The sequence below is a fragment of the Gasterosteus aculeatus genome, chromosome X (assembly GCF_964276395.1).
Source record: "Gasterosteus aculeatus chromosome X, fGasAcu3.hap1.1, whole genome shotgun sequence".
NCBI lineage: Eukaryota > Metazoa > Chordata > Actinopteri > Perciformes > Gasterosteidae > Gasterosteus > Gasterosteus aculeatus.
This window is the reverse complement of record NC_135698.1, coordinates 13,345,811-13,370,316: the sequence shown is the minus strand read 5'-3', so window position 1 is coordinate 13,370,316 and position 24,506 is coordinate 13,345,811. Positions and strand designations below refer to the sequence as shown.

The 24,506-nt window shown below is 42.7% G+C and overlaps 2 protein-coding genes across 2 annotated transcripts; both read left to right on the top strand.

The window, feature by feature from the left end:
* Positions 1-3,298: 3,298 nt before the first annotated feature.
* On the top strand, positions 3,299-11,029 carry ice2 (interactor of little elongator complex ELL subunit 2). Its single transcript, XM_040163163.2, has 15 exons — positions 3,299-3,504; positions 4,610-4,711; positions 4,807-5,146; positions 5,226-5,351; positions 5,431-5,565; positions 5,785-5,901; positions 6,174-6,333; positions 6,782-6,963; positions 7,065-7,782; positions 7,869-8,041; positions 8,134-8,263; positions 9,158-9,242; positions 9,462-9,512; positions 9,913-10,156; positions 10,650-11,029. Exons 1-15 carry the CDS (start codon positions 3,491-3,493, stop codon positions 10,800-10,802), a joined length of 2,730 nt encoding a protein of 909 aa, XP_040019097.2. The 5' UTR covers positions 3,299-3,490; the 3' UTR covers positions 10,803-11,029.
* A 72-nt stretch (positions 11,030-11,101) lies between these two features.
* On the top strand, positions 11,102-15,294 carry LOC120809395 (annexin A2-A). Its single transcript, XM_040163167.2, has 13 exons — positions 11,102-11,269; positions 11,822-11,879; positions 11,989-12,082; positions 12,713-12,807; positions 12,900-13,013; positions 13,099-13,189; positions 13,387-13,466; positions 13,554-13,613; positions 13,869-13,962; positions 14,125-14,220; positions 14,380-14,438; positions 14,672-14,794; positions 14,876-15,294. The coding sequence occupies exons 2-13, from the start codon at positions 11,832-11,834 to the stop codon at positions 14,933-14,935; spliced, it is 1,014 nt and encodes a 337-aa protein (XP_040019101.1). The 5' UTR covers positions 11,102-11,269; positions 11,822-11,831; the 3' UTR covers positions 14,936-15,294.
* The last annotated feature ends 9,212 nt before the right edge of the window (positions 15,295-24,506 follow it).

Genomic DNA, 24,506 nt, shown 5'->3' with positions numbered 1-24,506 from the left:
TAGAAATGTACGGTTTTGGAATTGCCGAGCTTGATCCATCCATAATAAGTGTAGTTTTTTTTTTTTTTTAAAGCATGACATAATACCTTCAACAATTCATGAGTGTGCCGAATCCTGGGAGGCACCATTGACCAGCTTCTCAGCGCAAAACATTATCGGTTCGGACAGTGCGGCCACGGCCCGAGCTGTGATGGATTGAAACGAATTTCGAGAGAGTAAATTGTTTAAACGAGTCTTCTCGGCCATAAATTGTGAAGATCAGTGTTACGTCGCGCTTAACGTTGTGCTGGAGTGTCGGTGTGTTATCCCGAAATTATGAGTCGGTCATCATATTCTAAGCAACTCATTTTCCAAAGCACAGCTGATAAGTATTTATGATTCAAAATAAGTTTAAGAATATAGTGAAGAAAAAAAAATGAAAAGCAACTTTTAGCCATAATCGAATGTCAAGCAATAATATATGTCTGTGTTTTATTTTGGATTCTTTTGTGCATAATAGTCTTTGAACATCTGCATGTAAATACACCTTTTTAATTTATCACTCTTTGTGTTAATTTTGTGGATTTTTTCATGTTCCATTTGTATATTTGACCAGTTCTGTTCCCAGGTGGAGAACTAAGAACTTCTTTTCCCACTCTTGATCTCCCTCATTGTCAGCCGCTTATTCACCATATTTAATATCATTGATCACATGTATAAAGGTAGCTCTGTAATTTCTGTCTGTATAGGTAAGAAGAAAATACTGCTACTAAGGCCTACCCTGGGAAACTATTTATCTGTTTGTCAATTACCCCCTTTTGTACGATATCTCTCTAGTTTGCTTCCCTCCTTTAGGATTAGTTTGATAGAGATCGGGTGTGCTGACATTTATTTTGTGTTGCCCTGATGTGTGGTGCTAGGTTAAGTTAATTTTGTGAACTAAGTATTAATTCCTACGCCTGGCTTCCCTATTAGTCCATTCATTTCATTGCATATTAATGTGTGATTGATATTAGGACTCAATAAATTATAATGATATTAAAAATGATAGTGGTAAAATTACCCGGTTGGTACCTGTATCAGTGTGCTAGTCTCGGGATTAGGCACTTATTTCCTTCTGACTTATAGGACAGCTAGTGTCTCCTAATTAACAAACTATTTAAGGTTGCTTTTCTGGTTTGTGGAAAAATGCTAAGATTCAAACTGAAACCGCTGAATTGTGTTTTTTTTTTTTTTTCTCTGTCTGATTGTAATAAACCACTCACTGAGGCTATAGTTGGTCAGGTTTTAAGATACTTAATATTTACCTCTCTTTGTGTCTGCATAGTTCTTCACCTGATGCAGGGAAGTGGTGCTTGGATTTATTAAACAGAGTCTCGGTATATGCTTTTGTTATTCCCAATTTTAGACTATCCAGAAACTGGCTCCTTCACACCAGTAGCGTAAACCTCTTGCACCACATCAAGTGTTACAATTTTACCGTACATGAAAAAAAATTGCAATTTGAGGACAAAGTTGACCTTTTCTCTCCACTCTGTAGCAAATATCAGTGAGAATATGCTTGCAATAATACACAACGTATCACACTGAGTGCCTCTCGGTGTAACAGGATGCATACATGGTTTTGATTGTCATTTTTTTGTGGTTTTACACAGGTGTACTGAAGTGACGATGTATTTTGTACATGAGGATGAATTCTTAACTCTCACATGCTTCAAATGTTTTTCAGATTCTTTCTTTACGTGATTTTTTTTTTTTAACCCTTCATGTGGGTTGATGCGCTCGATGTTAAAGGGTTTCAATGTGTAGTTGGTGCGTTTAGAGTGTACATGTCACCCCTTACCTTGTTTTTTGAGAAACACAACTGGGAAGTTTGTTTCATGTTGATCTTGAAGAATGGTCAAATAAATGCTAAATAAATAAAGTTCACCTTTCTTTTGGTCAGACAAAACAGGCAACCCACATTTCTTCAATATCTGTTTGTTTCTGTGTTTTTTTTAATGAGGTTTACCAATGCATTGTATATTGAGTAGTTGTATGTGTTTGTAAAAGAGACATACAACACATTTGGATTTCTTTAATGTTCTGTGTTCAATGTGCGCTCATTCAGTTGGGGTAACTTAACGTGGAGGGTGGGTGGAGCTGGGGTGGATTCTTTTTCCATGCAAAAGCAGTGCAAATTATGAGAAAGTCAAAACTAGTGTGTGGTTGTCACAAATTTCTAAGTCACACATTTGCTACTGATGTTAAAATGGAGACAGATGATCATGTACCTTTTTATCCAGCTCTTTTGAACTCTCTTTAGCAGGTAGTCTATTCACAAACGTAGTTTTGCTCCTTGTCTGATTCTCAAATATGAAAATAAGTATTTTGATTCATTTTGTAAATACAGCTGTAAAGAAAAATAAGAAATTTAATGTTGTCTTTTAAATACTTTTCATTCTAATATGAATGTTGTTATATTGTACTTAGAAACTGTACCTTTAATATTACCTTTATTAAAAGTGCATTGGACACATCGATTTTAGATGTGCTTTATGTGCTGTTATCCCATAATAAAATTTACCGCTTGTAATGGGCTTTTATTTCCTGACTATTCATCCGTCTCTGTTGTCTGCTCTCTTTTCAACTTCACATTCAACTAAATGTATATTTTTGATTATTTCACCAGGCCCAACTGTTTATATTAGTTTTAACATTTAACATGAGTTGGTAGCCTCACTAATGAAACCTATTGCCAACTTAAATATAACTAAATAAAACCTAGGTTATTACATAATACAATGCAATACTATTAACTTATTTGTGGTATCAAATGTATCAAAATTGAATAAAAAAAGACTGCAATTATTTTCCATTGTAGGAAAATGGGATTTCTCTCAGATATTTTGATTCCACAAAAATAACTGCAACATAAAATAGTTAAAAATATTTCAACATTGCCACAAGTCAACATTGTATTGTTGGCCAAATGCTGAAGAAAAGCAAGATCAGGAGGTTTTTAGCTGTATGTGTTCAGATAGTGCCCACAATGCTATTGTTTCTAAAGCTTTATATTTATTTTATTGTATTCAGTATATTGTACATTTAAACAATGGTGGATGCCTGAGCCAGGTATGGATATGAGCACTTAGGGTGGTGAATGCAAAACAGCAGGTGCGTTCACGAAGTATCTGTGCAATGAGACAAGAGAACGGCTGCAGCTGCTGCTCATGAATAACTTTAGTTATTAAAGTAAATACTTTATACAGACATTAAAACCTGCGTCACGTAGAGCCAGGTAGTGCTGGTTGGTTGTCACCAACGCTGTTTTAGATGAGCCGTAGGAGGATGGTTATTGAACCCATCACCGGTGATGACCGGAGGGGGCAGCAAAGCGCACGTGGCCCTTTGGTCCTCCAGGCGATGACGTCACCTGTCAAGCGCGTGTCGTTAGCTGGCTAACGCTAACTCGCACATTTGCTGCGTCAATGCTTTCATTCCTCGGGACCGCTTGTTAGTCTTGTACATAATGGAGCTGGTATGGTGAGTACGTTTTTCAATGCAATATGCTTGATAAAATATCGGTAGTTTTCATGACAGTTCAGAATAATATTAGCGAGCAAGCTAGTTAGCGCCCCAGTGCCGTGGGGGGACTAACTGGCAGCCAGCTATGCTAACCACCGTCAGCTGAATCACCTAGCTAACGTTACAGTAACGGCGTGTATTAAACGTGCAGTGTGTTACTGTGCTGCATCTTTAGTTTAGTTACTGGGGAGACGAAACGAGAGCGCTGCACCACCATAACATTATCTTACACTATAGCTGGAGGCTGTAATATGAACGATAAGTTCAACTCTGGCGTTGTTTATGTCGACCGAAGTGTGCGTTGATTTAATAACGTAACAAGTTAAGCGTCTTAACAACTTTAGTTAGATTGTGTTAGAAATCCCTTTAATGTCGTTCTCCGTAGCAGGTTGTTTATTGCTAACTAACTTTAAACTGACGTTGATAGAGCATAAACTAAAAATGAGTGTATTTTAACGTTATTTGTTTACATATGTGAGTCTAAATTATTAATCCTTTATAACATGCAACAATTTAGATCCGATATTTTTAATGTCCTGTATCAACATTCATTCAGAGCCCTGGATTTGTGTTTGCTTGGTAAATCAACATCGATGACTGATATAATTTGCACCAGAAGAAAATATATAAATATAAAAACGTAACGTTAGACCGATATTGACGTATTACATTTACGGACTCCTTTTGGGAGATATGTCTTCTGTGAAATTCAATGTTGAATAATTGTTTTTAGTACTTTTTTTTTGTTATCGCCCAATGTTTACATTCTTTTAGATGAAGACATGGTCAATATCTTCTAAGCTGGAGGACAAATGAATCTCCTAAAATAAGACCATAAATAATAAATTCATTTTCTATCTTGTATTTCACTAAACCCTTGAAAATTAACCCTTCTGAAGACTAATTACATTTTAAACATATGGATTTTACACAGACCTTAACTCACTCTTGGTATACTTTGGAAAATGGAAAGAAAGTTATACTTGAGACATCCATTGTGTGGAATCTTTGTGTACAATACAGGCCCTTTTTAACATTTTCTTTTTTCTCTTTTTAATTTGAGGGAGGACCTTCCTGTCCCCGAGACTCCTTTCTTCACCAGAGATGTCTATGACAAATATTCACTTGCACCTAATATCCGGGAACTATGGGACTTTCTCCAAAGGTATTTCAATAAATAAACATATTAATTAATACCTCAGTTCAGGTGCATTTCTTTCTGTGTAACTAATGGCTGGTCTTACATGTTGCTCCTCACAGAAGTCCAGAAGAAGAGAACAAACAGGACCGTGGGTCTGCAGATGCCACCTGCTCCCCTTCCACAAAAGAGGCCCCAGATTCTAAAGACGACGGTTGCGTCAGAAATGAAGAGTCCTGTTGGTTCAGCTGTGATACTGATGATCCGAATGCAGACGATGCTGCTGGAGGTACAGAAGAATGTAAGGGTACTAAAAAAAAAGTCAAGCAGGTCGGGAATGAGAAGGTTGCTCCTTATCCTGAACCCAGACTGCCCCTCCCGTGTATGTCCACTCTGTCCAGCGCGGAGCAGAGGACGTATCTTGGATTTTTGATTAATAAGAAGATTAGATATCCGCAACAGGTAACGGCGTTCTCTCCTCGATGGTATTTTTAATCCCGGCCGTCCTTTTTGCATCCTTTCTTAAACTCACATGCTCTAGTTTCAGAACTTGAAGTCACGCGTAAACAATGAAGTGATGCAGTTCATGAGGTACCTGCAAGATGTGGCCAGAATATGTGCCAACGACTACAACTTCATACCACAGGGAGCAATGCAATACTCCGAGGTACTAATACTACTAGGTTTGCACCAGGTATATTTTCATAAGTGTGCACACATTTAGCCTTCATTTTTTCTTTTTCCAGGAGTTTTTCAGGGAGTGTTTGGAGCACATTAAGACACTTCCCGAGCTCTATCAGATCTTCGAGATGACTAGTTTAACCGGCGGAACATTTGACCCCCGGCTGATGTTGACCTTTGAGAAACAGCTGCTCATCATGGTAATCTACTTTGTGTTGAGTATCAAGAGCTGTTCTGTTTTTCTTTTTTTTTTTTTACAGATATGTAGGATAACTCCTTCATATAAATATATGTTAACAAATGCCATTGTCCAGTTTTCTATTCAACCTTTACTACTTGAAAGTGTTTAATTGCAGAATCTGTCTTTTGGTTGATTCATTGTCTCCATTTTCAAAATTTGTTCCCCTTTATTTCCCCAGGGCAATGTGGATATTACAGAGCAGAAGATAGTGCCTGCTGATGCACAGCTTGCATCGGATTATCAGAGTGTTTCATCAGAGAATCCTCCAGCTAAAAAAGCCAAGGACATGCACGCTGTAAGCCGTTGTCTCCCTTTTTTAATTACTCCAATAAAGTAAGTCACAAAGACATTTTACTGCTCGAATGGGATTCATGACCGCAGGTCTGTTGTTAAATCCATTTTAGCTCGTTGCAGTTTTCACAAAAGACACCAGAGGGTGTTCATGTCTTGCTCAGCATAACCAATGCTAATTGTGTTTCTGAAAGATGCACACACACACACACGCACAGTACTGCTGATTTTATATATATATATATATATACATATATATTTTTTTTTCCTCCACAGAAAATCAGTAGCGATAGTAATGCTAAGAGACTGTCGGCCCGTTATGAACCTGAAGTGTGTCTGACTCGAGATGCCCTCGTCAGGGTGCTGGACAATCATGGCCCTGACTTTGGAGATCAATGGGAGCTGCCTGTTTGGGTTCAATTAAACCCAGGAAAAGGTACAGCAGCATCATATAGGAACTCAGGCTGTTCTCTCTTTGTGTTGCTGTTCACATTATACTATCTAAATGGAAGCCTTTATTGGGAGTTGCATTTTATTTTATTTTTTGTATACATTCTTTCCCAATAAGTGATTTTTAATTTTAAGCAGTTTGCTATATTACTAAATAGAATAGTAATTATATTTTGGCTCTTGAGAGATTCATGAGATTTTAGAAATGAAGTATCTAAACATATGTGACAAACGTTTATTTCATTCACTGTAAAAGAAACAACACTTGAGATTCACGTTGGTAGTTCATACACACATTTTGGCACTTTTGAGGTGTGAGACATTTGTAGTCATGTCGGTGACCGAATGCAACACTAAAGAATTCTTAGATGAAGCGCAGTGTTAAATGACATCACATTAACTTAGGGTGGCCCTGTTTCTCATTGGATTTACAGGCAGTAGTCAGAAGAAGACCGTGTACATCGACTCACCTCTTCTGCAGACTGAAATGACAATAAGAGGGCGGTCACATGTCTACCACGAGGAGAGTTTGAAGCTTTCCTTCAAGAAGAATGGAAGTAAAAATGTGTTTCATTTAATGACGGAACTTCCTGTGGATCACTGGCAACTATCCTCAGTATGTAGTCTCACACACACACAGATGTCCTATACGTGCTAGCGTGCATGTGGTCGTATTTCATATGAACAATTATTCTTTGTTTTGTGTTTCTTAATCAGGGGAACTCACAGAGATACTTGCCCTCTGAAACCAATCTGCTTGACTTTGAGGTGGACCTCACTGACCTGGAAACATTTGGAGAGGCGACCCCCAAGAGGCAAAATGCATGTGTTGAAAGTTCCCTGCCTTTAGCTAAGACAAAAAAATCCAGTGAGCATCTGGCAAACACCAGTAGCAGTTCACAAGAAGAGAGGAGCAACTCCTCGACCGACGTGAATGGTCCCGTTACAGAGGAGTCAACTCGGACAGTTGCAAATGAGGCCACTTCCCCAAAAACTCTCCAAAGTGACGTCGACCTGCCTTTAATGGGAGACTCTGATGAAGAGAAGCTGGTCATTGATGAATCTGTGTCTCTAGCTAACCCAACTTCACGCTCTGCAGACCCTGCGGCAATTCCCGCGTCCCAGTCTGTGCCTGAGTCCTCATCTCCTCAAAAAGGTACAAGGCAGAGGCGACCGTCCAAAAGAGCACAGCCATCAGGTGACCAGCTGGGTGAGATCCTGCGCATGCAGACGGCCATGTTCAAATCTCCCTGCACCAGCACAGCCCAGGACTCCAATTCACCCTCGCGATGTGCTGGACCATCTGTTCAGTCCCACCGAGTGTCTCTGGTGAAGCCCAGTGTGTCCTTGTATCTGGAGAGAAACCAGGATCAGGATGGAGAGACCTGTGCTACTCCTCTCCTATCTGCACCGGGGGGCAGCATTACTACTAAGAGTTAGTCTCATTTTTTTTCCATTCTGTGGATCCAGGTTGTTTCCATGTGCGCTATTAACATAGTGCATCATTGGCCTCCCATACAGAAATTCTGTCACAAGACTTGCAGGCTGGTGCTGAAGATGAACAAGACTACACAGCTCCAGAGGAAGGAAACCTGCTCTATAAGCTCTACAGTCTGCAGGATTTGCTCATAATGGTGCGCAGCTCTGTCTCATTGGCCCATACCAGGAAAGTGGGCCAAAACGGCAAAAACCAGGTATTTAGTTTAGTTTAAATTCCTCCTTTTGAGCTCACATATTAAAGTCCAAAGTGAATAAATGCATCTACATCCGTTTTCTTCCACAATAGTTGGTGCCAGTGCATGTACTGCCCAAGCTGGAGTACCAGTTGAATTACGGTGTCGAGTGTCTGAGCAGCAGTGAGGCTTGCCAGCTGTGGACTGAGACGTTGCTCCACTCCAGCACCGTATCCTACATAGGTAAGAAAAGAGAAACTCCTTATTTCCTTTACCTGCAATCTAATTCTTTCTAAATTCAAGGAGAAATACTCTCCGGTCCAATGTAACAATCCTTTAGTCTTTACATTTTCAATATAATTGCCAGGAAAATAGTCAAAATAATATTTATGTGGGTAAGGAAAATGGGAATTTCTTTCTTCTTCCTCCCTCAGAGGGTTCACTAGAATCCACATGGCAAATCCTCCCACAAACCAAATGAATAGTCTTTAGATGACTCACCATCCTGCTGTGACTGTTTAGTCAATACGTTTACTTTGTTGCCATAACTACAGCCACACAGGATTGTGGGGAATAACTAAGAGCAGAGCTCAGCTAAATGTTAAAATTATAGTAATGTGTATTTTCTTCTTACATCTACTACTGTCCTCTTTCTGCACTAGGTTCCCTCACTTATTGACTCGTATAAGTGTTGGCTTTACACGCATACGATAATATGTCAAGCATTCCAGTTTATTTCTGACTTTGTGACCTTATGCAACAGGCACAACTGGTAAAAGACTTCCTTCTTTGCAAAGTTGTGCCTAGTTCATCATGTGCTTTATCATGTGGCATTCCCCAAACGTGTACGGATGGCGTTGGGGGCTGGCTGCAAAACACTCGGTAATTGAAGGAAGGCACTGTTGAGTTAAAGCGTATCTTCCATGTTGGAGTGGGAGGCATGAAAGGAGACGGGGAAAACAAGGTTTTCTTACCTCCCACTCAAGATTGTAACAATGTCGACAAATCAACACAGACTAATGACTGTGTAAGCACTATGAATGGGACTGATGATGAAGTGAAGGTCACGATGTGCACGCTCATTAGACCTCGTCCCTTTCTCTGTGCATCTCTCACCCTCCCGCTCTGTCTCTGCAGCTCACATCAATGCGCACACTTCAAAAGTAGCTTTGCTGAGGAGGCTGCCTGACGACTGGAAACAGAACGTCTCCTGTGGCTTCAAGTGAGTGTCCTCACAACAGATGTGTGCAGAATATAAGGATCGGCCTAATCACCCCTGTATGAGTCTAGTTTTAGCGTTAACGTGTCATCTCTGTATTCAGTCAGTAGCTCAACAATGCTAGCCTTTTTTTCCAGATGGCTACTATCACCTTTGCTTTCGTCATTTGATCGAATATTACTATCAAAGTAGAGTTTGGTGACATCTCCTTTCCATTCACAGGCCGTCCAAGTCCCTGAATATTCTGCACCATCTACTGAAAAAGCTCACTGGGTAAGTTGTTTTACTGCTGAGCTCCTTCACACTCACTGTTTTGACAGTCAAAATACGAAAATTGGAGTTGATAGTCCATCAGGATGTATGAAAGGAAGTAAAACTCATCATCGACTGGTTCCTGCAGGCATACAACCGACAGGCAGTATTTGTAGTTGGGAAAGTATTCCCTTGTCTCAGGTGTCCGGGCCGCCTGATGTCTCGCAGCCGGCGGCTGAAGACTTGATATAGTTTGCCATTTGTATGGGAGGGTCACACGATTACTCAGCGACACATAATACATGTGTCACCTTCTGCTTTCTTAAGGCTTTGCTCCTCTGCACAGGAAGAGAATGCTGCGTGTTTCAGTGTGTGGGCTCTGACTTCAACACACCCTCAATGACTTCATTTGGTTTCGTAGGTTGGAGGAAGGACGGTACCTGATTGCACACAAGGTGGGAGAACCATTCGTGACCCTATTAAAAGCGGCTAATGGGAAAGCGAGTCGGGGGGCGTACGACCTGCAGAAGCTCCACAACTCAGTCCCCCGTCCCCTGGCCCCCGGGCTCGTGCCCTGGATACCTGTCGATCCAGCTGTGGTCATGTCCTTCCACAAGAAGCACGGGCGTGTCCCCTGCACATTTCCACCAAAGCTCCTCGGACAGGTGTGTATTGAACTTGCGTCACCAGCGTTGAAAGATGAAACGGTAAAAAAAGAAAAGAAAACCGCCCTGGTGGTCATGAGCCGACAACTGAGCTGACAGATTGGACAAATAGGAGTTGCTTATTGTTTAATACCTAGAAAGTCCACAAACACGGGGATTCTCTAAAAGCTAGAGATAGATGACTTCTTCTTCACAGGCTGAACCAGCAGACTCACCAGCCCGCGACTAAAAGCACTAACTAAAGAGAGCAAAGGTTAGGGGAGCAGACTCCGCCATATGGAATTTAACACAGGCGTCCAATGAATGACTCAAATGTATTTCCACTGCTTTTAACTTGACTGTTAAACGGAAAAAGGCAAATGTTTCGCAAGTTCTCAACAGGGCATTTTGATTTTGGACGTTTGCCACGGGACTCTTCTACTTCTGAGAATGACCACTTCTCAAATAACATGATGGTATTTTACATTCGTTTTACCTTCCTTTATCCTACCAGACGGCGAAGGAGGGCTCATTGCAGTCCAACAACCACGGAGCTGGGCCAGCAAGGAACAAGTCCAATGCAGAAGCCAAGAAGAAGAAAAAACAAAAGAAACGTGCAGCCAGGCGTGACCAGTATATCAAAAAGTTAGTTCAGAATTCCATTTAATGTGAGTCAGACGAGGAGTTGGACCTGCACCGAAAATAAAAAGAGAATTAGACCACTTATTACGCCAATAATTTCAGAAATACCTTGTGACCCTAAAATATCTGTGAATGCTGAAGCACTTTGAGAGTATAAAAAAATATACTTTTCTTTCTTTTTTTTTCAAAGAGACGATTTTATTAATAGTTGTGTTTTATGAAAACAATAAAGTTTGATCCATATTGAGTAAATTTACTGTCTTGAAGTTCATAACCGTTTGTATGAATGTGTGTGTTTGGATTATTAGAAGTCACCTAGAACATCTTGAATGTGTTGAAACGTTGAGCTCCAGGGTGGAGTCATGAGTGCATGAAAAGGGGAGGGGAAGGGGAAGTCTTTTTCTAGCAGAAAAGTTGAACCTTCACACCCATTCCATTTAAACGTTGCCTGGAAAAACCTCTGCTTCACCTCATCGCTGGCTGCCTACTCGGGTAAGTTGTGATAGTTTTTCCATTTTCATGTGAACAAACCATTTGTAATTTTTCTATTCTTACACTGCAGGGAGGTTAACGGGAATTCTCCTATTTCCAGTCATAGCAAATTATGTTTACACGATTTCCACATGTTTTATTTATGTTAGTAAGCTTGTATTCCTGCTCTACCTGTTTTTTCCCACGTGAAAGGACTCTGTTGTTGTAACAGACTTGAGTAGAGGAGCACTGGTTCCAGGGTGTGGCTCTGTGGGGAAGCAGTTAAGGATGTGTCACTCTGAACCAGGATTTCAACGATTGTAATTTAACTGTCCGTATGGAAAACGATGTAAACAGAAGAATACCGTCACTTAATGGAAAGAGTCTGTGTTGTAACAACTTCAATGAGTTACATTTCTCTGCCTCTCATTTCTTCTTTTGTGCTCTGAAGGCATGCGACAAAATACACAGTGTAGTGTTTGCAGCTCTGACAAGTCGGTGATATGATTCAAATGAGATTCCAGGTCACGATTGTCTGATGTTTGCAGTTTTTTTTTTTCTTCACTTTTCTAGGACGGTCACAATGGCTATGGTATCAGAGATCCTGGGACAACTCTCGCTCAACATCGGGGTAGAGTCATATATTTAATCTATGCACTCTATAATAAAATACATGGTGTACCTTTTTAAGTACGAAAGGATGATCTCACTCCCGATTTGCCGATTTGTTGGATCCTCAGGCCCGTGAACCCACTTTCCCCACCGTGGTACCCGCTAAGGACTTTGACCCTGACAAAGATGCTGCCAGGATCGAGACTGCTATCAAAACTAAAGGCAAGCTGCAGCACGCTGCCCTCATGGCTGAGCAGAAGCAAATCAGTGCTCCCTTCTGCTCTTCTCTCTCTACGGACGAGGAGCTGGTATTTGTGAGTCAGCATTCTGGCTTAAAAGGTTTTGACCATACTGGGAACACTTCCCAGTCTGCTGCCCCAGTGCTGGCGCAGCTTTGAGCCGAACGCGCCAGCAGTCCCAACATGTTGTTGTTATGAAGAATACATTCTATGTTTCTTCACTAATGAAGTTTTACAGTGTCACGTGTTGCTGCCAGAAGCCGCTTATGAGAGCGAGAACCACACACACCGATACGTTTAATACACTCTGAACCTGTGACATGGCATTTTCCTTTGGAGGGCCCAGCATGCCTCTTATAAGTGGGATATGGTTGTCTAAAGCTATTTTATGAATGTACTTTAAAGATCCGTGATGACGTATCGTACATCGGGCCCCGTTGGGCCTTTCAATCATGACACAATGTAATGTGCCGTACATATTTGTGTCAACGCTTCTTTTCATTGTCGATCCATACAAAGTCCACCGTGTTTGGCTTCGAAGTACTCGTGCAACTGTATTTGGTCTCATCTCTTTTGCCTCTCCTCATATGTGTCTTGTTCGTTCTAATGACAGGGGTGGATGAACAGACCATCATTGACGTCCTGACAAAGCGGACCTACTCCCAGAGAACCGAAATCGCTTTTGCGTATGAAAAGAGGGCAAAGAAGGTACCGTAGGCCTTGAGGGACAATCCAAAGTGCTTCGCAGTTGCAGCTCTTATGATAACGGAGACATTCGGGTTACATTGTTGTATTTTTAGGACATGGTCTCCGCCCTGAAGGGAGCGCTGTCTGGCTCTCTGGAAACCGTGATCCTTGGATTGATGAAGAGCACGACCCAGTATGACGCCTCATTGATCAGAGGCTCCATCAAGGTAAAAGGGCACCGATTTGATTTAAAGGTTCCACCGCCCTCTGCTGGACAAACCACAGAACCTCTCATTTGTGTTGTTTTTTCAGGGTGCAGGAACCGATGAAGAGACTCTGATTGAGGTCTTGTGCTCGCGCAGCAACAATGAGCTGGTGGAGATCAAGAAGGTCTACATGGAGCGTAAGTTCAAGACCTCCCTGGCCTTCATGGGGAAGGCTGGAAATACATTGTAATATTTAATGCCACCCATAGGTTGGTAAACGTTTCATTCACCAGCTTATCATACAACACTCTTTCTCCATCAAAAGGCATCTCCTAAATGTGATTACTGTAGTGACGCAGAGGAAGCTGAATGTCTCAAGTGTTGTTGCCCACAGTGTTCAAGAAGGACCTGGAGAAAGACGTGGCAGGCGACACCTCGGGGAACTTTGCTAAGCTGCTCTTGGCTCTGGTGCAGGTGAGACCGGCTCAGCGGCCGTCTTCACGATTGATGCGACAGCAGACGGTCCGGGCTGACCGGAGTTTGTGCCTTTTTTCCCTGCAGACCAAGAGAGCAGAACCGTCCTCTATTGTGGACTATGAAAAGATTGACGAAGATGCCAGAGTAAGTTACCCATTTTCACTTTACGTATGCGATTGAAAATATATCGATTTTATAAACGTATATCTCATACAGAATAACTAGGTCACTTGAAAGGTTTGCTAAAATGTCCAAATTAGTTTTTAAACCATTGCTCATTTTGAACTCGTTCTTAATTCTTTTTTTATTTTGGCCCCTTGGTATTTAACAGTAATGCAAACTCTTCTATGCCACAGAGTGAAAAGTATTTTTTGTTGGTATTTCATTGATTCAACTCAGGCCCTCTATGAAGCCGGGGTGAAGATAAAAGGAACCGATGTGCCAACCTGGATCTCCATCATGTCTGAGAGGAGCGTACCCCACCTGCAAAAGGGTAAGAGGCTGCTGTGGTTTGATATCATGGTTTGTGATGGTGTTGTGGTTTGACATCATTGTTCCCTAATTGTGGATTTTTCTTGTAAATGGTTCTTGTAAATTTGAAAAATTCCCAATCGCTTTTTTAATCCCCTTTTTTTTTACCCCTCTGCCTGTTTAGTGTTTGAAAGGTACAAGAACTACAGCCCCTACGACATGCAGGAGAGCATTGTGAAAGAAGTTAAAGGAGACCTGCAAAAGTCCTTCCTGGTGCTAGGTACACAAATCTGTTATCAATAAGTCCCATTATTATTACATTACACTCTGTTCATTACATGTAGGCCGGGTGTTGTCTGAATCACTTCTAAAATTACAAAAGGTCTTCCGTCAAATAAAATGTGTTATTGTTATTTATCTGTTCTTTCTCTTGTTCCAGTTAAGTGCTTTGAAAACAAACAGCTGTACTTTGCCAGCAAACTGAATGAAGCCATGAAGGTAGTTACTGTTCTGTTTCGTTTCTTCTCGCTGAAATGTGGCTATTTTGAGGGTCTTTCTTTCTTTTGGAACAGATGTAAGAAGTACATCTTGCGTTTGAAAAGTGCAATTTTGCTGCAGGAACACAGAATCCAAAGTGGGCAGAAGTTCTCTTACCACAGCGTTGCATCAGCTGCTGTAGTGAAGTTGAAAGCGTGTAACTTGTAAGCGCTGACTTGTGCTCGTCTGCTCAGAGCAAAGGCGCCAAAGAGAAGTCGGTGACCAGAATCATCGTGTCGCGCTGTGAGGTGGACCTGAAAAAGATCTGCTCCGAATACAAAACTAACTTTGGAGAGTCTCTGCAGAAGACTATTCTGGTGAGTGAATTATTCAGGTGACCTTTTACTGATTCACGGTCTGTTGTCATGCAGCCGCTCTGACCCGCTCTGTTTCTGCAGGAACACACCAAGGGAGACTACCAGAAGGTGCTGCTCGGCCTGTGTGGACCGGAGGAGTGAAATGAATCACCCGTATCAAAAGGGCCTCACTGCGCACCTCTGGAAAGGAGAACTGGAAACATACATATAAATGCGACGTTGAAGGAGATGAGTTTGTGTCTCGATAGATAGAAGAATCTGTATTAAAGCTTACTTTTGTTACGCCAAAGAAGCCTCTTTGTTGGAGTATCAGTCTTCACTTTCTCTATGTACGTTTAGTTCATAGTACATTGATGTGTGTTGATAACGTAGATGACCTCTAGAGAGCGCTGTAGTAAAGCAAGAGCACGCTGCTGTGTCTCAGGCCTCATATCTTCATATCTGCTGAAGAAACGCAGAGAATTAGAAATATTGATTATAATAAAGTAATTCATCTCAAAGTATATTTCATTGTGATTATTTCCCCTAATTATTCTAACTAGTAATTTAAGTGTAAATACATTTAACAGTTATCCAAAGAACGCTTTGCACAAGCGGGTGAAATATGGCTATTTAGCAGTTTGCCATTTCTTAAACTATTTGAAATTATAACGTTCAAAACTGTAAGACGTATTACTTGTCTGATCAATATAGCATCTTTTCACACAAATAATAAAGATTCTCAGATTTCCACTATGAGGTTCCATCAAGATGATTTAATCATTAGTGTGTTTTTCCCTGTTTGTTTGGTGCTAATATTTTAATTAAAAATGTTAATTTTACCTCCGGCAGAGACGATTTGCATAGCACTAAACAAGCTTCTATACAGTGTGTTTCTGCTGTTTAGTTTGTGGTCTCTCAGGATGAAATAACCACCACAGTGTTGTCAAGGCATTTCTACTCAAGTATAAGAAAAAAGAAATGGCCCCAAAAGGCAAGATCGGAAATGCTGAACACAGCGATGAGGTGAAGGATGTGAGGGAAAGCACATGGACTAAATCTAAAACATAGCGGTGTACTGTGGCTCAAATACGACGGAAGATCATCTATTCATTATTATTATTAGAGAAATTGCCGGATAAAATAATGCTTCTGTCTAATATTCTCACTGGTTGAGTAGCTGAGGGGGGAAATGGCTTCAGGTTTTAACAAGGCACTAGATTTATGATCATTTTGTAATAATATTGATGAGAACATTAGCCTTTTGTGATGGTTCATGTTTATAGGCAATAAAAAGATAAAATATAGTGTAAAGTTAGGTAAAACTATATTTTGCAGAGCAGGGGATGAGATTTATGCGTGTGGTGCGGTGACAGATTCATCTTTGCATCATAAAGAGGAAAGTAGCACCATATTTTTCCCTTTTTTATATAGATGTACAACATGCTGTTCTGTTCAAGGCCAGTCCGTAGGGACCTCCAGCAAACCCAAGGGGAACTCTCTTCTCAATTGAAACGATGCAATTTACTGTCCCAAACGCTGGCACTTCATCATTCAGAGGACTTTAACCCCATGAATGTCAAACACCGAGCATGCCGGCAAGGAGATGGAATACCTGGCATTACCATAACAACTAGAACCAAGTGACAAGCACTCCGAAGCCTAAAAGGTGACGAATAATTCCAGATAATCACCTAATGAGGGTTGATTTTGAGAGTGAGATTTCTGATTTACTTTGTTTTTCTGAATAATCAGAGACACCGTGAAGGACAAGGGACACTGTCCTTCACGGTGGACGACACACCCAGCCGTCAGGCGGCTCTGTTGTGGTGCTTCTAGCCCGAAAGGTCAGACAAATCCTGTTACTCCTTCTAACACTTGTCCCAGTTAGATTGAACATGTGGATGTCTTCCCCCGTTCACCTCAGAGACAAAGCACAGGCGGCGCTCGCAGGCCTCCGGCGGCATTAAAGTTTCACAGTGCAGCTGTGTAGCCGCTGCCGGCCCCGAACAGACACACCGACTGCACACTGGGAAGGTTTTAGTTTGTGCTTTTTATTCATTTATTGCATTCAACGGCGCTTTCAATTTGGGGAAGCGACAGCGTCTGAAGTTTCCTTTTCCATCGCTCTCCCTCCTTGACACATCTGAACCCGGCTCCCATTTTTTGTGCGGAGCACCAAAGGGTGTTTAATTATAGAGTAGTGGGCCACCAAGGTCTCCTTTTAATTGTGTGCATCCGTGTGTGTGTGTGTGTTTGCCTGCAGCTCTATAGGTCGCAGGCATACTCCAAATGAGAACTCCTACAGGCTAAGCTGCAGGATCCGCTCCCTTCACACAGCTGCAGAGCCGAGAGAGCCACGGTTTGATTAATATTTTCTTAATTATCATTATTTAATGCAGCTCAAACCAGAGCTTCTCCGGTGAAAGCGTGGCCTTTGTCTCCGCGATGCTGTGAACGCCCCGGCTCGTTAAGGGCACCGAGAGATCCTGCATATGGTAAACAAGACGTTGTGTGCTGAGCTGCCGCCTCGGGGACAGTTGGTCCCCCACCGAAGGACATCTCCCTCTGAAGAACGTCGCTCTGCTGCTGACGTTTCTCTCTGTGCGGACCGCAGAGCCAGATCCTCCCGCCTCTGGCATCGTCAGGCCCGTTTCCTTTTATGAGCCTCAAAAAAAAGAATCGAGACAACAGCACAGGCGGAGGAGCGCTGTGCACTCGTCATGCCATCAGGCTGCCTCCTTTGTACAGCAGACTGGTAATTGAAGCAGTATGAGAGAGCAGTGTAAGGCCTGTCTCCTCTTCGGGTTTGGCGGCAGTCGGTCCATCTGGAGACGGGAAAAAGAAAAAAAACAAGTGTCAAGAAGTTTGTAGAAGAGCTTTGTGTAACACGCAACACAGTGTATGTCTTTGAAGAGTTGAGATTCCCGACAGCTTGAGAAGCCAAAAGGCTTCTGGAGAAGATTGTACTCAAGCTAGGAATCTGCTGCTTAACCTTTTTGATACACTATTTACACATGCGGTGCGGTTCGATTGGGACAAGGTGAGGCTTTGTCGCCGTTCATTATTAGTCAATCATGTCTGATACTAATCACAATCCAGTTTGTTAAAAAGCGCGCCTGAAGACAAAACCCCGACTTTTCTGTAGTTTATCAGATCAGCAGTATGCGATGCCCAGGGCTGGATTTGGATGCTGACTTCTCTCTTTGCTTGAAGCTTCCTGCTCTTCAGCCGTGTGCTGCAGGGATGAGAATACCCTGTGGCCTGTTAACCTACACGCTTTCTGTCTGTAGCCGGCTGGCCCGCGGAGACGGCCCTCATCCCCTGTGCCTCTTCTGCCACTCGCCGCCCCGCCGAACATGTGCAAAGGAAACAAAGAACCACACTCGCAAGGATTGTTGTAATCCACTGAGTTTGATCACATCTCTGACATGCGATCAAAGGGGCTCTCTGGTTTATATCACACAGGGTGAATGCGCGCACAAAGTGTGTGTACGGTTTAATCTTTTGATGGCGCTCGCGTGGCCCCGAGCCAGATGCACTAATGATAATTTTCTGTGAAGTGGTTGTAATGGTGTGGCCCCACCAGCAGCAGCCCCTCCGTTGTTTGCACATGCCACCGGATCAGTTTTTGTGTGCGTGTGTGTGTGTGTGTGTGCGTGTGTGCTTTGCAGCCGCGATGCTGATAATATACCAGGATAACTGCAAGGGGAGGACAGTCCTTATGAGCCTGGCATATTAATGTTTATTTACACCATGGCTAATAAGATGTGTGCTCCGCAGCAGAGACAGAATGATGGTGGGTAATTAAACTGCTTTGCTTTAGATTCATCCATTATCCGTTCTCAAGCCTGCATACGTAATGTAATAATGTAAAATAAGGCTTGTTGCAGCCGTGGGTGAGGTGACCATTCTGCGGTGTTTTCATCCTATAGGAGCACAGTGTAAATCAATACGGCGCGTGTCACTGCAGACACGACGTATACAGAACGCTGTGATCAATTTGGGAGTTGTCAAAATGTGTATTCAGAAGCGAGTGAGGTATGACCTTTTACATAAGGCAATTTTGAAAGAACTCAAACACAGTGACAAGACTCATTTGTGTTTCAGCGTTTGGCTTACGACCTCCAACCTGTTGGAGGTCCGGGATTGACCGAGTGTGCGTCTAATCCATATTTTCATGACGCTTAATCCCATCCACTGACGGCAGGCCCTGTCACCAATGTCCTTGTCAGACCGGACCCTCTGCACACACACACACACACACACACACACAGCCTCACCTTCATGCAAGAGATGGAAATCAGCTAGTCAGACACTCAAGCATGAACCAAATGTCAGCGACAAGCCACAGGGAGAGAAGAGGAGCCCATGGTAATTATTATAGAGACAAATCATACTGTTTCCCCTGCAAAACATGCTATCCCCGGATATCTGTGGCTCATCAAGTCATTTTCTTTTCTTTTTTTTTCCCTTCAGGGATAAACCAAGAGGAGACACAATTTCAATGAGTAGGTCTTTAAAAGCAGTGATTAACTCTGTGATGGATGTGGTTTATTTCCGCGAGCTTTTGCTCATCACTTTATGGCATTGTGCTCTGTGCACTTGCACGGTATTATTCAAAAAGTGAGAGTAATTCCGTTGAAATATAAGCGAGTTAGAGAAAACCGTAGACGTAGACGGAATTACAGATATATTGTTTTGAAGCCAGGCTGTGAAACTCCACCTCCTCTGACAGGAGAAAAGCAAAGTTTTGGAAAGGTGTCTACCAATTTCTTCCCCCGTGCTGCGCTACTTTCAGTCGAAAAAAACAGCCTTCCTCTTCTGCTTCTGACAACACGTTTCCCATGTGACACTTAACCTTTGGAGATTTCCCATTCTCTCTGATCATTCACTGCTTGGTTCATGTTAATTAACCCTGGGGCGCAGCAGAGAGTTGCAGGCTTTGAAGCAGGAGAAAGGAGGGGGGGAAAGAAGTGAAAACGATTTTGTTGTTTTCTGTTTCTCTTTGGCGATTCGTTTCATTTCCCCCGTCCGCGGGAGAGTCTTGGTGGTGCCAGTGTGGATAGTGAGTGGCGTGGGTGTCGGGAAGGATGCAACGCGGTTCGTGTCCCTGTCCCTCAGTGAGAGGAAGTTGGCCGGGGCAGCCTGACCTCCCTCAGGTGGCCATGGATATGGAAATCAGCTCCAAAATAGAACACAAGATGGTTTTCATAGCCTTCAGCTTCCCTGCAAAAAGGGATTCTTGTCTATTTCTTTTCATTCTTTTTGGCTCCCGGCAGAAATGGTCTTTTCTGTAGTTGCTTGAAATACACAAAGCACGTTTCTTGGGGGAGGAAATATAGCCCGAGCCCAAAGTATATCTTTTGAAATGATTTTGTTCACCGTTAACACTACTGGTTAGCAAAGCTCCTCGGCTCAGAGTACAGCAGGAACCTCTGGCCTTGTCATCAGCGATTGTAGGTACAGCTAAAAATACACCATCCACCGCAGCCAGGCGATGCGTTTACTCTCCTTGAACTCTGAAGGGTTTATATCCTCCTCTCTCAAAAGCACCTTTTCTTAACGCTGCAATGGGTGGAAATCCACCTCTCCACAGCCGTGGAAATATTCATGAGGAAATCCGCTGGAGAAGACGAGCCGCAGCACAACCAGAGGCTTTATTCTCCAGGTTCTCGGGGCAAATCTGTTCCTGTGCTTCTATCTGATGCTTGTCTAAAGCACATAAAGACAAAGACAGGAAGTATGATTAGCCGTACAGAATAGAAGTGCAGCGCTCCCTCCAGGATAAGTCTTGAGGTGGAGCTGATCAAAGCTACGCCCAGAGACAGAGGCAGACTGAAGCAGCACTTTCCAATAGCTATCACCGCCTTAAGACAGCCGGCTTCTATACATATTTCCCTTTTAACATCTTTACCAGAAAGTTGGTAATATCTTAGCAACAGAACAATAGGTTCAAAACTAAAGTGAAATCTCTCATTGACATCCCGTAAACTGTGACTGTCAATGTTATCATTCATAAAAGGCTCATGGGTGTTATATAAACTCTTAAAGCCTTATTTATTCACTGCATTCTTCTCTGACATTTGCATTTTGAATTGGTTTAACATTTTTGTAAATGCCGTGAACCCAGATGTCTGTAATCCATCCAGGTTATTGTAGTGCGGCTCCTTGTGTTTGGTGTCTCAACGATGCAATCATCCAGCTTCGACCATTTTCCACATCACGGGGGTGCTAGTTACCGCGGCATTAATAATACACAGACTAGGAAGTGTCACATACGCCAACTTTGCTCGCTGAACATCCTTTCAAGTGCACCCAGTGTCTTCTAGTCAAGGGGAAGAGGGGATGCAGGTACATTCAGTCGGCCTCAGGGTTTGCGGCTGGAAGTACGAGGCTCCGGCTGGTAATCGGCACGGACGCGGTGCGATGAGCAGCCTTCATTATAGACATGTTTAAAGGAGAGCAGAGGCTGCTTGAATCAAAGGGGCGGCTTTGATATCTTGGCCTCAGACACTTATAGGTGTTGTAATGACAGCCTGCTGCTCTGGATTTCATTGTTGCTTTTTCTTTTGGGTTAGTTTCCCTGCTATCATCAATATTTGATTTTTCTTTATGCAAAGTCCCCATATGCATCCTCACGCATGTACACGCCTCGTCCTGTCTGTTTTTTCTCTTGATATATACAGATGATGAAAGCGAGCTGAAAACGCTTTTATCGATGTGATTATCTCTGTTAATTTACAAACTTAACCTTCCTACTCCTCCAGCAAAGCTTTAGTGCAGAACTCACGCGCTTTTTATTAATATATCGTTACAATTTTGGCAATAGCCAGACAACCGTCAATATGCTTGTTCATAAAAGCACAAATTTGAATTTCTTCCTTGGCCTGTAAGCCTCTAAACTAGAAGACTAAATATATACTTACATTTTATTTCAAAGAGAAATAAATTCTCTCTGGCAAAAAGACTGGCTATGAAGAACTTTACTCAAGGATAGGAAGCACATCATTAAAACGGGGGGAAATATTAAAAAGGGTGGATATGAAAGCGTGACGATCCGCTCGCCTTTGGCTACTCCGACTCGCTTCAAAAACATCTTGAGATCTTTCCCTCCCTCAGACCTGCACTCTCCCTTGTTGTTTGGCTCTATTTGCTGGCTTCACATTGATTTGAGCTGTGGAGTTTCCACTAAATAATCAATCACATAGAGCTTCATAAAGGCAACGGATCTCTGGGAGGAGGTTCTTACTGCATGCAGCATAAACACAGAGCGAAGGACGCAAGTGCTGAGGTCCCTTTATGTCGGCTTGACACCTCAGCTTTCATCAAAGTCCCAAAGTCTGTGTGTCCTCGAATGCCTCGCCAGACCACGGCCTGGTTGGCCTAATTATAATACACAGAAATGTGAGTGCTGAGGGGAGTCGCCTGTATGAAAAGTGTAAGGTGTGAAGTAATTACCTGTTTTTCGCCGCCCCTCTGTCAGGCTTTTGTCTCTCATCATCTGCCGCGCTGTCAAGCTCGGACCAGAAGACGAGCCACCAGTGAGGGACGTTAACACATTACTCCTGCTCCCTCATGGATAATGGAACACGGTATTCATTTGAATGATAAACAAAATGACTTGGAGACACTGGGAAGATCACTGGCACCTGCCCCTCCCTGCTTCCATGCAAAGCTGAGTATTATGCAAAACATTTTTTGGGTGTCGCGTGAACTCGTCTCTATATCTCCCAGGCATGTTGGACAATTATGAGTCAGGAGGAGTAACTCCACCTTGCTAATGTTATGCTGTGTTGTGTTCACTTTGCTTTTATCAGAGCACAGCTGCTTTCATCTGTAAAGTTCTCCCACCGAACCTCGTGTCCTTGAGATTAGCATAGACTCCCATCTGAGGGCCTTAATCAGAAACAACAAGGTGCTCGATGGCCTCCATGTGTCCAGGGTGATAAATAATTCTGGGCCTTATCAAAACAATCAAAACCACGTAAGAGACAATTAAATATTGATGTGCAAAGTAAACACACATTCATTTCTATGGGAGAGAATATGCGGCAGCACATAGCTGCAGCGCTGTTTATTTTCATTTATAAAGACTTTCAATTCAAAACAAACTAAAGTTATTTTAGTTTATTTTGCTGCCAATAAACAGCTGGGGGGAATGTTGTTCTGCAGTGACGCTCCGACTGAAAACGGTATTTCAAGTCTCCCGAAAAACGACAGCGGTGCGGCTCACATAACTCTGCCACGCTTGAAGAGTGAGTCCTCAGAACTGAGTCTAAAAAGGGAGCATTGAATATATATTGGTTAACATTCTTTAACGGCAGCTACAATTAATGTGTGAAGCTGGGCTTGAATCCCACGTTGTGCCTTACACCTGCCAATCACGGTGTTTGTAGAGGTGGATCACAGTGTTGTTTTCCTACTGTAGTCAGGCATGTATTTACTTCCACCGGTGTAAAAAAACATTATATTTGCTGGTCCTTTGAAGATGAGACGGAGCACCACGTGCACTGCAAAGACGTGCAAATTGCAAAAAAGCAATGGAAAAGGAAAAATGTGGGAAAGTAAAAAAGCCAGCTGTGTTTTCATTATTGTTTGCGTGCGCTTCAAATCAGGCCAGGCACAGTTTTCCCACCATTCATTGCACGGATTCGGTGGCACTTCATCATCATCGTGTTTATCCTGCAAGGGGGGGAAACTGCCGTCTCTCTCTGCAGATGTAGTCCAGCTCTTTATACGTTTTACAAATAGCGTCCTCGTAAAGAATACGTACGTAACCTGGAGCAACAACAGACAAACCCAAACGAGTGTCGCGGCCCCCGAAGTGTTCCGATGGATGGACTTTCAGCGTGCATGTTTTCGTTGCCCGTGGCGTGCGTCTTCCTCTGCAGGGATCCTCAGCCGTTCAGGCCTCACAGCTCTCCGGTGGTTACATCAGTGTATCCAGAGAGGTGCCAATCCAGACGTCTCACCACCACCTACCCGGGACGGAGCCCACGAGGCAACGGCGGGCACAAGTCCCTGGTTAGGACAGGCTGCCGTCTTCTATCAATGTTGACCAGCCGCGCCCCCTCTGGGCTCCTCGACGTTGCACCTGGGAGCTTCTCTAATCCCTCTTCTTTGTCATCTCAGGTCAGTCGATGTGCTGCTTTTCCACCTTGAGAGTTATAGCAAAGGAAATACTCCGAAGGTATGTAAAGAGGAACTACTCTGAATGTCTCTTTTTATTATTTTTTTTTAATTGGTGGTGAATTCAAACTTTGTTTCTCCTGAGATTCAAACACACAAAAAAAAATACTAATTTAAGTCCAAGTCCAGTTCGTCAAAACTCGATGTAATCGTAGTTGACATAATTTCAATTATTTGTGGGCGGCATCAGGAGGTGAGGATTAAAAAGATAAAACACGGGCTTTTATGTAGCGGCCACTTTGCTAATTAGATGGATTAAAATGTGCTCTGCAAAGGGAATTAATTTGCAAGTGAATGGCAGTTAGGAGGCAACCGTGTATAACAGATGACACAAATCCCCCCAAGGGTATTCCATGGTTAGTTTGCTACAATTTAGAAATTACACAACTCGTTTACTAAATAACAGGCTCGTTTTTTCCCTGAACTGCATTCTTTAGCGCAGCTCTGTCACTTGACTTTCAGATGTGTTGAAAATAGGTTAGTCTCCTCCAATGAACGAAGCCTCCTGGTAGCACCGCTCACTGCAGTAATGGAGGGTCAT

What these genes read in the sequence shown, in the direction of transcription:
- ice2 (XM_040163163.2), top strand. An exon ending in AGAAACAGCTGCTCATCATG is followed by an intron (nt 5,566 to 5,784) that starts GTAATCTACTTT and finishes TTATTTCCCCAG; the next exon opens with GGCAATGTGGATATTACAGA. An exon ending in CACCAAAGCTCCTCGGACAG is followed by an intron (nt 10,157 to 10,649) that starts GTGTGTATTGAA and finishes TTATCCTACCAG; the next exon opens with ACGGCGAAGGAGGGCTCATT.
- LOC120809395 (XM_040163167.2), top strand. Translation starts at nt 11,832, where the DNA reads ATGGCTATGGTATCAGAGATCCTGGGACAACTCTCGCTCAACATCGGG. An exon ending in TGATCAGAGGCTCCATCAAG is followed by an intron (nt 13,014 to 13,098) that starts GTAAAAGGGCAC and finishes TTGTTTTTTCAG; the next exon opens with GGTGCAGGAACCGATGAAGA. An exon ending in CAAGAAGGTCTACATGGAGC is followed by an intron (nt 13,190 to 13,386) that starts GTAAGTTCAAGA and finishes TGTTGCCCACAG; the next exon opens with TGTTCAAGAAGGACCTGGAG.